The 14,851-nt window shown below is 39.2% G+C and overlaps 1 protein-coding gene across 3 annotated transcripts in view; it reads left to right on the plus strand.

The window, feature by feature from the left end:
* The first annotated feature begins 7,931 nt into the window (after positions 1 to 7,931).
* The window catches only part of LOC124863881 (low-density lipoprotein receptor-like), a 19,272-nt gene continuing 12,352 nt past the window's right edge, over positions 7,932 to 14,851 (plus strand). For 2 of the 3 annotated variants that reach the window (XR_007037206.1, XM_047358419.1), the window contains exons 1-5: positions 7,932 to 8,134; positions 12,004 to 12,126; positions 12,253 to 12,633; positions 14,258 to 14,596; positions 14,726 to 14,845. Coding sequence is in view for 2 of the 3 variants with exons in the window: in XM_047358419.1 (XP_047214375.1) it covers positions 8,089 to 8,134; positions 12,004 to 12,126; positions 12,253 to 12,633; positions 14,258 to 14,596; positions 14,726 to 14,845 (1,009 nt within the window). In the remaining variant the exon portion in view is untranslated. The remainder of the gene's footprint in view (positions 8,135 to 12,003; positions 12,127 to 12,252; positions 12,634 to 14,257; positions 14,597 to 14,725; positions 14,846 to 14,851) is intronic. The other variant, XM_047358420.1, reaches the window with a different exon arrangement.

The raw sequence follows: 14,851 nt of genomic DNA on the forward strand, positions 1-14,851 counted from the left end.
GCCAAATACCTTCTTGAATATGGTCCTAAAGTCCAGGTCTGGTTTTATTAGACTATAAAAGGGTTTTGGTGATTTTATCCAGGACTGAGTGTTTTCTTTGTAAACAAGAATCCTGTCTTGCAACTCTACTTCTTAGTTGAGACATGTAGAGACTTCAGGAGATTGTTTTTACACCTAGAAATCAACCAGAACCTGTTGAAAATTTCTGCAGCTCCTTCAGTGTTGCTGTTGGCAACTTGTCCGTCCAGTTTCAGTCTTATCTTTTCTTCAGTTTTAGGAAAATTTTGCATGTATTATAATATCCCTGTGGTCCCATGTTTTCTCCTGTTAACCTCTGTGACATGGTGTATGTATATTGCTGAGGAACATATATTTTTACCCCTCTTCTTGACTGATTCCTTCTTACAATAAGATTCATTTTAGCGGTCGGGATCTTTCAACAAACTGTAGATGGAAATAAGGAAATATCAGAAAAGTCCTAGGGACCTCTGTACTTTGCTACAGGCTAACCAGGTTCACTAGAAATGGAGGCAGGGGTGAACTCAAGACAATTGAAGGCTGTAACTAAATCAAATAGGTGTCCACATTTATGCAACCAGACTACTGCAACATTTTGTTTTGTATATGTTTTCCTCTAATAAATTGTATTTTTTGCACATGGTGTATATCACACTACTAGTGATTTATGATTGCCTCATTTTTTTCGAACAAAAACCTGCCATTTTAACCGCAGTATGTACTCTTTTTATATATTGAACTTGTATGGAAAATGTTGACCCTTTGTGGAAAAGAGAATAATCCATAATAAATTCAATTATTGCTACTAAAACCCAATTATTCTGCAATGAATTCAATAAATCATTAAAAACCATAAATTAATCTAAACCTCTGACCATAACTGTATTCAGTGAACCCCTTCATAACCTGTGGAAGGAAATATTGTCATGCTGGAAGAGACTACTTCTACCAGGACGTTTCCTATTAGGAGGTATTATCATCTTTTAGTTAGTTCAGTCCTTTCCCATCTTCATATCCAAAACCCCAGTCTTCTGTAAAGCCTATCTGTGTCAAACAATCTGAATTTCACTGGTCTTTTTCAGTCATTTATTTATGTTTATTCTCAGCCACATGCCTTGGACTGTCATCTTTTGTAAATCAATACTACTGACAGGCTGCTTCCATGATAAAAAAACACTCCTTTTCAACGCCATCCACTGTGCCGTGACACATCCACAGACTTTTCTCCTTCAGTTGATTCAGTTACCGTCTCGGAGCACGAGCCTTAACACTTGCAAGTGTCTGAGGCCCAACGCTAGCTTTTAAAGGAGCCCTCCACTCAACAGGTAAAATCATTTTCTTTTTTCCCAATTTAGCAAGTTTTTATCCATTCCACCACCAATTCATAGTTTTCTCCTGCAAAAAAAACAAAACACAAAAACCTAGAGTACCATCACTAAATCAAAGTTGTCTTTTTCCTTTAGGTAGGCAGCATGTTCTTTGTTCACTCACAAATGTGAGTCATTTGTTTTGCTTTGCAACTCACTGTGCTGTAAAAACACAATTCCCACTTCAACTTTTGGAATGCAGTAGGAAACACAATTACATCTGGGAGAACCTGATTTGACATTCACAGTTGGCAATCACAAAAAAACAGTTACAACCAACAATAGAGCCTTAAAGATTTTCAAACGGCTGGGAGAGAAATCTAACTGGCAGAACCAGACAATGTTTGCTCATTATGTCGAGGCGCAGTGGGGACATCGGTTGCAGCGGCTGGGTGTGACACATCAGCCCTGCATTTTTCTACAATTTGTGCCATTACAACCAGAAACTAATGTATTTTAACAGGATTTTATGTGATAGGGCAACACAAAGTAGAACATAAACGTGAAGTGGAAGGAAAATGATGCATGCTTTTCATTTTTTTTTTTTACAATTTAAAATCTGAAAAGTATTCCTTTTAATTTGATACAAACTGAATAAAATCTAGTGTTACCAAGGGTTTTCGGAAGTCAGTTTTTGAAGTCCAGTCTTTGTGTAATTTATTCTGGGTGTAAACCCAGCTGCTCTGTGATGGCCTCTGAGGTCAGAGAAAATTAACAAACAAACAAAAGCACGAGGGGGCAAATATCTGGTAATGTGAAGACTCCGGCAACACTTGAAACAACATTATTAGCAGACCAGTGTGTTTTAGCTTGTGGTCTTCATCAGGGTCACAGGGCCACAAGCCAAAACAAGTAGGAGAGCTACTAAAGTTGTTTCCTAGCATTTTTAGTGTTGCTGGAGTCATCACATCACCAGATCTTCATTCAAATCAATTCAATTCAAATATACTTTATTAATCCCAAAGGGAAATTAAATGTTGTAGTTTATATTATGAAAGTTTCCTCAAAGAGTCGTTGTAGATGCTGATGGCTGTGGGCAGGAAGGATCTCCTGTAGCGCTCCGTCTTACAGCACATCTGAAGAAGCCTCTGACTGAAGACACTCTGTTGTTGTAGGACAGTCTCATGAAGAGGATGCTCAGGGTTCTCCATAATGTTCTTCATTTTATGAAGAATCTGTCTTTCCACAATGATCTCCAGAGGTTCCAGAGGAGTCCCCAGAACAGAACCAGCCTTTTTTATCAGCTTGTTGAGTTTTTTTAAGTCCCTGGCTCTGATGCTGCTTCCCCAGCAGATGATGGTAGAAGAGATCACACTCTCCACAACAGACTTATAGAAGATATGCAGCATCTTGCTGCAAACACCAAAGGACCTAAGCTTCCTCAAGAAGTACAGTCTGCTCTGTCCCTTCTTGTAGACGGCTTCACAGTTGCATCTCCACTCTAGTCTGTTGTCCAGGTGAACACCGAGGTATTTATACTCCTCCACCACCTCCACTTCTTCTCCCATGATAGAAATAGTTTTTGACTTATTCCTGTTTCTCTTAAAATCTTCAATCATCTCCTTTGTTTTAGTCACGTTCAAAATGAGATGATTGTTTCCACACCATGCCACAAAGTGGTCCACCACCTTCCTGTACTCAGCTTCTTGTCCATCTCTGATATATCCCACAACTGCAGAATCATCCGAGTATTTCTGCAGATGACAGGAGTCTGTCTTGTACTGGAAGTCTGAGGTGCACAGAGTGAAGAGGAATGGTGAGAGTACAGTCCCCTGTGGTGCTCCTGTGCTGTCATGGAAGCACATGGAAGACATGGAAGAGTGGCAAGAAGGAGGCCAAAGGAAGTCTGATTTGCATTTTGCCGCAACCCACTAAGGGGTCCGAGCAAGCATGTGCAAGAGGGTCCTCTGGTCCGTTTAGACCATAACTGAACCTTTTGTTTGACAATAAAAATGTGTGGCAGATAGCTAAATTCACCATCCCCAGCGTGAAACATGGTGGTGTCAGCATCATAATGTGGGAATGCAATTCTTCTGTAAGGACAGGAAAGCCGGATGGAGCTAAAAACACAGAATTCCTGAAAGAAAACATAGAAAAGGCTACAAAAGACTGGGGAGGACAATGAGCCTAAGCGTTTTAAGCCAGCACTACAGTGGAACAGTTTAAATCAAGCATATTGATATGCTAGACTGGTCGAGTCAAGGTCCAGACTAAGGCAAGACTTTAAACTGCAGTTTACAGATGTGCAAAGTTGGTAAAGACGCATCCCCAATACATGCAGCTCTAACTGCATCAAAAGGCCTACACTTTCAATATTTTTTTTCCGAAAAGATCATGTTACTCTATCACACAAAATAGGAGTTTGTGGTTATAATGTGACTAAATATAAAAAAGCTTGAATATTTTTGCAAGACATTGTATGGATCTCAGCTTTGTTCCTTTCAAAATACACAAGACATTTCTCACTAACACTCAGTTTACCTAGCCAATCAGTGGTAAGGACAAAGAGAAGAAGAGGGAAATGTTTACTTTGCTACACTGAAACATGAGAATCAAGAAACAGCTCAGAGGTTAACGGGTAACCCACACAGTGATCCAGTTTTGGCAGAGACCAGAAAATGTCCGTCAGTCCTCAATAAATGCAGCCCAGCATGCAGGTGGCAGGTGGCTTACCTAAGAATAGAATAAAATAGAACAATCCCTTATTGTTCCACATTGGAAAAATTCAGGTGTACCAGCAACAAAGTGAAAGACAAATGGAAGCATGCATGAAGGTAAAAAAAATAAAAACAAAAAAATAAGAATAAGTGACTGTACAGTAGCACAAAATTTACAACATAAGAAAAAATTACTGTACATTACTGAAAATAGCAAATTCATATTAAAAGAAATATGCAACTGAATAAGGTGATTTAAAAATGCGCAAAATGTGCAAGACATTTGTGCATTAAAACAACAATCGGCTATTTGCAAGAATGGAAAAACTATTTGCAGCAACACTTATTGATTGGGAGCAGTGATGGTTATAAAGTTCAACAGCTTCTGGGAGGAAGGATCTGCAATAACGCTCCCTTGTGCACCTAGGATGGATCAGATGAAAGATATAAATATGATGCAGAGGTCCATCTTTTGTTAAATGTAACACTCCTTCACAATCTGATACTTTAATACTTGCCCTTCCCCTCAGAGAACAAGAGTTTGTTTAAAATAAATATGTCAAGAAAAATGTAGTGTCTGAAAAATAATTGATGGAAATCCATACTTCTTCTGTAGTGTAAAATTGGTAACAAAAATTTAACATGTCTGATTGTACAAACCAGTGATGTGAAAATTGTCCAGAGTAATGGAATTATAGAAGATCAGATAAGCTTTGATTTGGCAAAGACTCAAAAGAGTTTCAAAGTCATTTGACCTTCTAATTTAGTGTCCAGGCTTACACCAACCTCCTAACACGACTAGCTGAAATAAGACCGCAGCACTGGTAAAAATCTGAAGTTGGATTACACATCACTGCAGATTATTCCTGGAAAATGGTACATTGTATGGATTTGTTTTGGTGTTATAGTTTTGCTGCCTGTGTATAAAGATAACTCTCTTCAGGTAATAATCGGGGCATTTCAGGTGGAGTGACAATCAGAGTGCGGACCTAAAATAATCAGAGAGGCTTTGCCATAAGCTGAAGACTTAAAGCAGTTCTCTGAAAGTATCTGTTCATCAGTTAGATAACAGAAAAACATTGTGTTGACTACTGAAAAAAAACAAGCTCAGAATATTGAAATGTAACGAGAGCAATGACAAATAAGATTTTGTGGTATTAGGAAGTCTTTGTAGATTTTATATTTGTGTGTTACTTCAACTTAAACTTCACTTAAACTCAGATAATTCATACACCAATTTTCTACATCAGAATATTTAAAGAGAACCAGTTTTTTGGACAAATGTCAAAATCATTACCTTCTCCTTTCAAATCCCTCTGTTGGCTTCAGACCTACAGCTCAAAAATACATCAAAATATGAGATCTGTGATTACAGACACACCCAGAATGTTTTTTCCTAACAGGAATAGGGTTAGTGTGTTTGATAAACAGTATGATCTGTTAATTTGATGCATACATTTCCCTGAGGTTTAACCTCAGTTAGTTTGGTTATCTCAGAGTAAGCTGTATCTTTTATTGCCTGGTTCATCTGTATGCCTCCTCTGGTGTAAATATAATCTTAAACTACCTTATGTGTTTGTAGGAATTAGTCACTTTGAACATAAAGCAATATACCGTTCTTTTAAAGAGGTGACTGGCCTTTATTCAGGAAGTAGTGATGCAAAGATAAAGCCAATACAGATAACAGCTAGGATAATTACCCTACAGCCTTTCTGTACTAGTTTATGATACATTTTTCCCACCCATTGAATAGATTTTCACCGAGCTTTATTTAAAGAATGAAATGAGGGGAAAATAGTAAAACAGTAGGACATTGCAGAGAGAACAAGAAGGCCAGATTTACAGATTTTCAGCAGCTATTTTTTAGACTTGTGTTATTTAGCAGAAATGTTGGGGTTAATTATTACCATGGTAAATATGAACAAATTAAAAGTGGTGTAGTAGACAAAAGTCTTGCTGGCTTCTTACATCGTGGTCCTTTTATCTCTGAAGACATAACTTGGATCTGGAAATGACATCAAACCCAACCTAATTTTGTCTGAGTTGTTTGAAAATCTGTGGGATTTGCTGATATCTTTAGTGACCAGGCTAACTGCTATTAGCAATGCAAGCTAAAAAAAAATTTATTTTGTCTTTATTTTGTACCTTAAAGAATGTAGCAGCAAATCGACTGAAGGAGGTTGTTTACTAATGTGTGCGTGAAAGATTTAAATGAGATACAAATTGCTACAATTGTTTATTACTAAGTTTCAAATACAAGGGAGCCATGTTGGATTTTGAGTTCAGTGTTGGTGAGAAACCTTCACCTTTTCCCACTCTGAATTCCAGCTTCTCAAACCTTTATGTTAATTTTTCAAACGTCAAGCTTGGAAATCTCAACTTCTGATAATGGGAGACATAATCACATGTCCTTAGCATTCTGTCGTAGCCATCTTGCAGGCCTGTTGTAGGCAACTAGACTTCTAAAATTTACATTGAAAATTTTCTGATACAGCTTCAACATTTGTCTATTTTGTCCCTAACTTCAAGTTATTTTATTGGGTTTAATGGGATAGATCAACACAAATAGCAGAATTGTAAAGTCAAAGGAAAATGATAAATATTTTAATAATGTTTACAAAAAATGTTTATGAATATGTCCCTGAAAAAAAGCCATTTCACAATTTCTTCACCTATCAAGCATACTCATTAGAACGGCCCAGTCAAAGTCCAGACCTAAATCTAATTAAGAATCTGTGGCAAGACATGAAAATTAATGTTACTCTCAGTCCAATATGACACATGTGAATTTATTTTTCAAAGTAGAATGGGCATAGATTAGCGGAGACTTACCACAGAGGATTTTCAGTTATAATTGCAACTAAAGGTTAACTTGCACAGTCAGAGCTGAACGCAGATGCATGCGGCATGCCACACTTTGGAAACTTTCTTCTCTAAAAAAAAATTTGAAAACCATCTATTTTTATTTTCCATTTCACAATTCTGCATGGGCTGCACGGTGGCTGGTAGCACTGTTGCCTTGCAGCAAGAAGGTTCTGGGTTCGATTCCCGGCCTGGGGTCTTTCTGCATGGAGTTTGCATGTTCTCCCCGTGCATGCGTGGGTTCTCACCGGGTACTCCGGCTTCCTCCCACAGTCCAAAGACATGCCTGTTAGGTTAATTGGTAACTCTAAATTGCCCTTAGGTGTATGAATGAGTGTGTGCATGGTTGTTTGTGTTGTCTTGTGATGGACTGGCGATCTGTCCAGGGTGTACCCTGCCTTTCGCCCATAGACTGCTGGAGATAGGCACCAGCTTCCCCGTGACCCACTATGGAATAAGCGGTAAAAAATGACTGACAATTATGCATCACTTTGTGCTGGTCAAACACATTAAAGTTTTGGAGTTAGTGGTTGTGATGTTTTGAATACTTTTGCAAAGCCCTGTAAGTCACGATGATGATACGTGGAAAATCGTTTTTTTTTTATTAAGACGCTTTACTTTTTTAAACTTTTGTTTAAATATTCAGAATCACTGTTTTAAACCTAACCAGTTTAATCTTTGCAAATATCCATTTAAGGAATTCCCTTGTTCTTTTATTTTTACATTTTCTCCTTACATTCAGTCTGAATACCTCGGAACAAGACTCCTCCTCCACCTTGCCCTCATTTAATATGCAGCATGCTCCACTGAGGCTGCCTCCAATCAATGAAACGAATGTATCCCAAAGTCCCTGAAAGGGTTTAAGTCGTAGTAAAATGTCCGTGGCTTAGTGTCCCTCCTCCGAATTGTTGAGGGTGTGCGCCACAAAAATCACACCATCCCCAGACCCCGCCTACCCCTTCCACGGGGCCTCCTGCGGCCCCACCCACCCGTGGACCACATTGAAATGGGTGTGATGTTGTCAAACTGTACTGTGCATCAGATCCTGACGCCGGGACCATCTACAGTGCTGCAGAGCAACAGAACGCAATTACTAATTATAACAATAGCAATACCACTGGTGGGGTACAATTACTTCTCTGTGAGAACCTGTGGGCTTCAGTGTTCATTCATCCTCCAGAACTATGAGGCTCCCTCTGGTCCTTCTCATCTGTGTCCTTGGTCACACCGGTAAGTTCTGATTTAAACTTTTTGTGAGTTGAAATTTTTTAATTGTTGCACATCTCTAACGTCATCATAATTGATTATTTAATTTTGTTGCTGCTATAAATATAAATAATCATTTTCCAGGGACATTTTCTGTTAGGTCTTTGGATTTAAATTGCCCATTCCTCTAACTGTACCGGATGCAAGCTGAGGAGCGGTGGGTGCATTTCTTTATGTATGTATGTAGGTCATACATATCTTCTCTGGCTCCCTGCAAATGCTTCACAAAGACATTTGGAAAATGGTTCACCTTCACTGGCAGCTTTATACACCCCTCATTTAAAACTAATTCTGCATTGCAGTCTGATTTTAATTTACATTAAATGTATTTTCTAGTAGTTTGTTGAGTTTCTTCTTAGTTTAATTTTAAAATTTTGCCAGGTCTTATTATGCATAATTGGGAAGTGAAAGAAAAATGATATGTGATATATATTTTTTTACAATTTTAAAATCTACAAAGGAGTGGTTTGCAATTGTATTTACCCCAACCCCCGCCCCCTCCACCAGACTCTGACACCCCTAAATAAAATAAAATGCAGCCAACTGCCTTTAGAAGTCAGCTACTTGGTAATTAGAGTGCACCTGTCCACCTAAATGCTGTTCTACAAAACCCTCAGAGGTTTGTTAGCGAACAGCTAGGGAAAAAGTTGTGTTTAAAAATAGTTAGGTAATATCCTTAAATCTGAACACTCCAGCATCTGCAAAATGTAAAGAGTATGGCACAGCTACAAACCTGCCAAGACATAACTCTTTTACCTAAACTGACAGGTAATGCAAGAAGAGCATTAATCAGAGGAGCAGGCAAGAGGCGCATGCTAACACTGGGGGAGCGGCAGAGATTCACAGCTCAGGTGCCCTGCACATCACCCTAAACATACCATCCCCACTGTAAAACATGGTGGTGGCAGCATCATGCTATGGAGATGCTTTTCCTTCAGCAGGGACAGGGGAGCTGGTCAGAGTTAAATGGAAGATGGATGGAGCTAAATACAGGAGAATCCTAAAAGGAAACCCGCCAAAGGCTGCAAAAAAACTTAAGAGCTTCCAACTGAGTCCATAACTAAATCTCATTGAGAATTCGTGGCAAGACTTGAAACTGGAGGTTCTCTCCATCCAGTCTGACTAAGCCTGTGCCATTCTGACAGCTGGACTGGGATATTTTGGGCTCCAGATGTGGAGAGCTGGTAGAGCCATATCCTAAGAGACTTGCAGCTGTGATTTGAAAGAAAAATTGCTCTATCAAGTATTGATTCAGGGGAGTTGAATACAAATGCGGCACAGAAAAAAATACAGATTGTATTTTTTATTATGTATTATTTTTTCCCTACTTCGTAACTGTTCAATACTGTGTGTTGAGCTATAAGCTACTGAGTTTGACTGGGAGGTGCCCTAATTTTTCCCTTAATGATATACAGAAAGGCTGATATATTCACCACGGTGGGGACAGATGTTCAAAAAAATCCACAATGTGATGAAACTGCATTCCTTTAGTTTTAGTTTTACACTCAGACACTCCTAAAGTAACTGTCAGACCAGTTCCTAGTGTACTGGTTTGTGTTATATGGTTTGTGGTTGAAACATGTTGGAACGGGTTGTCATCAATAAACGTTGCCACAATAGCCAGTTCCAAGGACATGTACCACTTTGAAAAAAGTGTTTGCACCCCTGCAGGAATTGAAACTCTTATCTTCTATGCAGATTTGGACAGAGAATCTCTTTTTGTGCCACCCTGAGCAGAAATCAATTCATTTTATGGATTTATTTGTGTTCAAATGTTAATTTTTAGTTCCTTGTTTAAGTATTCTGACCATCAAGTAACTCTTGAGAGGAAATTATATTATAAAGATGTTAACATTTCAAAGATGTGTGACAACCAAGAGCATGTGCACATTTGTTACTTTCCCAGAAGCGTTTTGCATTCTGTCAATAACACTGCCATTTGGTCCAGTTTGTCTTTGGAGCTCTGAACTTTAAGCCCATTAAGTAAACATTCACATGGAAATAGCTTTTGGTGACATGGCACCAGTTTCAGGAAAAAAACAAATTGAAATTAATGTCAGACAATGTCATTGTTATATCTCAGATACACAGTGATCTTTCTCTAAAGAAGTGCTATCAGGTTCAAAGTGATCAATTTCTTCATGGCGGAGATAATATTGTAGAGCCCATCATAAAGAAATAGAAAGGTTTCCCATTTTAAACAATATTAACTGATAAAACAAGCTGTCGAAATTAAACCAAAGAAATTAGTAGAAATATTTTGCATACATTTTCTTTTTTGGATCTTACTCAATATTTTCTGTATGGAAATTATGGATTTTTTTAAAATTGGTTAAATTCCAACCATTTTTAAAAAATAATTTACTTGATCAAACTAAGGTGTGTTTTAACTGTTTATAATGATCATTTTGCTCATTTTATTTGTCCCCTCATTTTTACATTAGAAAAAAACAAAAATTAAGAATTGGTTTGTGAGTTAATCATAAAATCTTAGTGAAATAGAAATAAACATTTAAATGAACTCTAACAAGGTGGTGTGTAAACCTTTACCCTGACAGCCATAGCTAAGATGTGCCTTTTTTTTGGCACAAAATGTCATCAGGGTTAAAAGCTCAGTTTGCTAGCGTGTTTGACTTTAGCATTAGCGTGACGCTAAACTGGATACAAATGAAATTTTTTGCTCTTCTGACATTTCTTAACATTTGCTGTGCTGATGTATTCATTCATAAACACATCTGGTCTTAGACACACACTCCAGCCTCTGTCAGAAACATTAGGATTAGCAGAGTTTTTGGCCCTCTGGGTGAGTAAGGAGTAGTTTCTAATACCTTTAAACAAAGCTGCACTTCTTCCATGTTAGGTCCAATTGGCTCATTTAGTTCAATTTCTCCATTAGGTCTTTTAAAAATGAATGTTGGGAAAGGAACTCCCCACTTTTAGGATTTTTGTTTCAGGCTGCAAAATCGAGAAAAACAGGGGTTTGTAGATATGATAAATCCTGATGGCATTCTTGGCTTGTTGCAGGGGCCAGGTACAAGTTTCTGTTTGATTTGTACTTTATGCAGTTATTTGATAAACTTCAACAACTTGCACTTGTGGGTATATTTACATTAGTGTGTGTGTGTTACGCCTGAGCCTATAGATTCCTGAACTACACTTTTTGGCAAATATATGGTACAAACATCATATTCACTAATCAGGCATACCATAGTAAGGCAGGTAAAGTGAATGACACTGATTATCTCTTTGACATGAAGACTGTTTTTTCTAAAGTGTGTGCCATGTTCAACAGGAAAATGCACCCTGCTACAAAGCAAAAAATATATTAGGGATGGTTTGAGGACCACAGCAACTAATTTGAAGTGTTGACTTGGCTTACCCAGATCTCAGTCCAAAGAAGTGTCTGTGTTGAACAAATAAGTCCAATCCATGGAGGCCCCATCATGAAAATTATAAAAGCAACTTGTGCAGAATATATGGTTATACAAAAGTGCATAATGAAGTAACTCATATTAGGCTGTAGCAGACTCCTTTAGTCTTCTTTAAACAGATAGACTGTGAATAATTAAATATGTTATGGGTTGTTTTTAAGTTATATATTTAAGCTGCGTGTTTATATTTCTGTAACAGAAGCTCTAACATGTGAGCCCAGCCAGTTCCACTGTGGGAATGGAAAATGCATCACATCCATCTGGGTGTGTGATGGCACAGATGACTGTGGAGACGGCACAGATGAACGTCGTAGCTTTAGTTCACCCAAATCCAAATATCTAAAGAGGATAGTAAAGATAAAGTTGACGAGTTTTCAATATTTTCTTTATTATCAATTCTAGTGGCCAAAACATGCAAACCAACAGAGTATAGGTGCACAGGCCGTCTGACCTACTGCATACCAAGCACCTGGCGCTGTGATGGAGAAGTTGACTGTGTAAATGGAGCTGATGAAAAGAACTGTGGTAAGCATGCGTTTGTCTTGTTCGGTTTCTTTCAGAATTGTCCTTTGCTTTCGTGCTGCTTTATCCTGTCTTGCTCCCTGTTTAGTTTAAATTTGCTCTGATAAACCTGTCTTGATCATTTCCCAGCTCCCAAGCAGTGCACAGACTCAGAGTTTCACTGCAGGAGCGGCCAGTGCGTCTCCTCTTCCTTCGTCTGTGACAAAGATGTAGATTGTGTTGATGGCAGCGATGAGGCCTCCTGCCCACCAATCACCTGCAGCTCTGTGTCCTTCCAGTGCAACAACACTGTTTGTGTTCCCCAGCTGTGGGCTTGCGATGGTGACGCAGACTGCTCTGACGGCTCAGACAAGTGGTCTCAGAACTGTGACACAAGGAACTTCACCCGCTCTCCTATTCACCAGTGCTCCTCCCAGGAATACCGATGTGGCAGTGGGGAGTGCATCCACATCAGCTGGAAGTGTGATGGTGATACTGACTGCTTTGATCCGTCAGATGAAGCAGACTGTGGTAATTATGATGTTCAACAGTTTCTTTTCAGCTGCTTTTCTTGTGCTACAGGTCACCAAGAAGTTTATTTTATTTTAGTATTAAAGTTCAAAAAGTTAAACAAATCTTCCATTACACCTAATAAAAAACCGAAATATTCGATCATTACACAAAACTAGTTAAAGTAGATTTTTTATATATTGCAAAAGAAGTTGGCTGTTTATTACTAGAAAGTACAGGGGTTGGACAATGAAACTGAAACACCTGGTTTTAGACCACAATAATTTATTAGTATGGTGTAGGGCCTCCTTTTGCGGCCAATACAGCATCAATTCATCTTGGGAATGACATATACAAGTCCTGCACAGTGGTCAGAGGGATTTTAAGCCATTCTTCTTGCAGGATAGTGGCCAGGTCACTACGTGATACTGGTGGAGGAAAACATTTCCTGACTCGCTCCTCCAAAACACCCCAAAGTGGCTCAATAATATTTAGATCTGGTGACTGTGCAGGCCATGGGAGATGTTCAACTTCACTTTCATGTTCATCAAATCAATCTTTCACCAGTCTTGCTGTGTGTATTGGTGCATTGTCATCCTGATACACAGCACCACCTTCAGGATACAATGTTTGAACCATTGGATGCACATGGTCCTCAAGAATGGTTCGGTAGCCCTTGGCAGTGACGCGCCCATCTAACACAAGTATTGGGCCAAGGGAATGCCATGATATGGCAGCCCAAACCATCACTGATCCACCAACATGCTTCACTCTGGGCATGCAACAGTCTGGGTGGTACGCCTCTTTGGGGCTTCTCCACACCATAACTCTCCCAGATGTGGGGAAAACAGTAAAGTTCTCATCAGAGAACAATACATGTTTCACATTGTCCACAGCCCAAGATTTGCGCTCCTTGCACCATTGAAACCGACGTTTGGCATTGGCATGAGTGACCCGAACATCCCTTTCAGACAGCTTCCTCTTGCGTCCACAGTTAATCCTGTTGGATGTGGTTCGTCCTTCTTGGTGGTATGCTGACATTACCCTGGATACCGTGGCTCTTGATACATCACAAAGACTTGCTGTCTTGGTCACAGATGCGCCAGCAAGACGTGCACCAACAATTGGTCCTCTTTTGAACTCTGGTATGTCACATATAATGTTGTGTGCATTTCAATATTTTGAGCAAAACTGTGCTCTTACCCTGGTAATTGAACCTTCACACTCTGCTCTTACTGGTGCAATGTGCAATCAATGAAGACTGGCTACCAGGCTGGTCCAATTTAGCCATGAATCCTCCCACACTAAAATGACAGGTGTTTCAGTTTCATTGTCCAACCCCTGTAGAGTGGAAGGAAAATGTGCTTGTATGCTTAAAAAGGCACACAAGCCTTATACAGTACTAAAAAAGTGTTTACCCCCTATTCTCTTTTTATCACACTAAACATTTTCAGATCATTAAACATAGTTTATATAAGACAAAGATAACCCGAGTAAAATTTAGTTTTCCAAATTATAATTTCATTTTTAAGGGGGAAATGCTAACCTGGCCTATGTGAAGCTGGTATCCAAAAAATGGAGAAAATTCCCATGACAAACATTTTTCTCTGCACTGTTCTCTCTCTCTCCATTTTCATCCTTTTAGCTCATTCAACATGTCATCCTGATGAGTTTGAATGCGGTGATGGTACGTGCATCCATGGCAGCCACCAATGCAACCATCAGTACGACTGCAAAGACATGAGTGTTGAAGTTGGCTGCGTCAATGGTACACATCCCTTCGTCTATTCTATCTTCCCAAAGACCTGCAGACTCTTGGTGCTATCTGATCCCGTGCTATGTTTTCATACCTTGTCTCCAGTGAGCCACTGCGAGGGTCTGAACCATTTTAAGTGTCGCAGCGGTGAGTGTATAAGCCTGGAGAGAGTGTGTGACAACAAGCGTGACTGCAGAGATTGGTCAGATGAGCCACTTAGGGAGTGTGGTAAGTGCTGACACTCCACATTGAAAGCTTTCTGCTTAATTACTACTTTATGTATCTAATTGTGGCCCCCACAGCATGAAAGTTGCAATTATATCCTTAGAAAAATGAATTTTCTTCTTCTCTCTGCAGGCTCTAATGAGTGCCTCTACAACAGTGGGGGCTGCTCTCACGTTTGCAACGACCTGAAGATCGGCTATGAGTGCTTGTGTCCAACAGGGTACAACTTAGTCAGTAAAAAACGGTGTGAAGGTAAGC

The sequence above is a fragment of the Girardinichthys multiradiatus genome, chromosome Y, assembly GCF_021462225.1.
Source record: "Girardinichthys multiradiatus isolate DD_20200921_A chromosome Y, DD_fGirMul_XY1, whole genome shotgun sequence".
In the NCBI taxonomy this organism is placed as follows: domain Eukaryota; kingdom Metazoa; phylum Chordata; class Actinopteri; order Cyprinodontiformes; family Goodeidae; genus Girardinichthys; species Girardinichthys multiradiatus.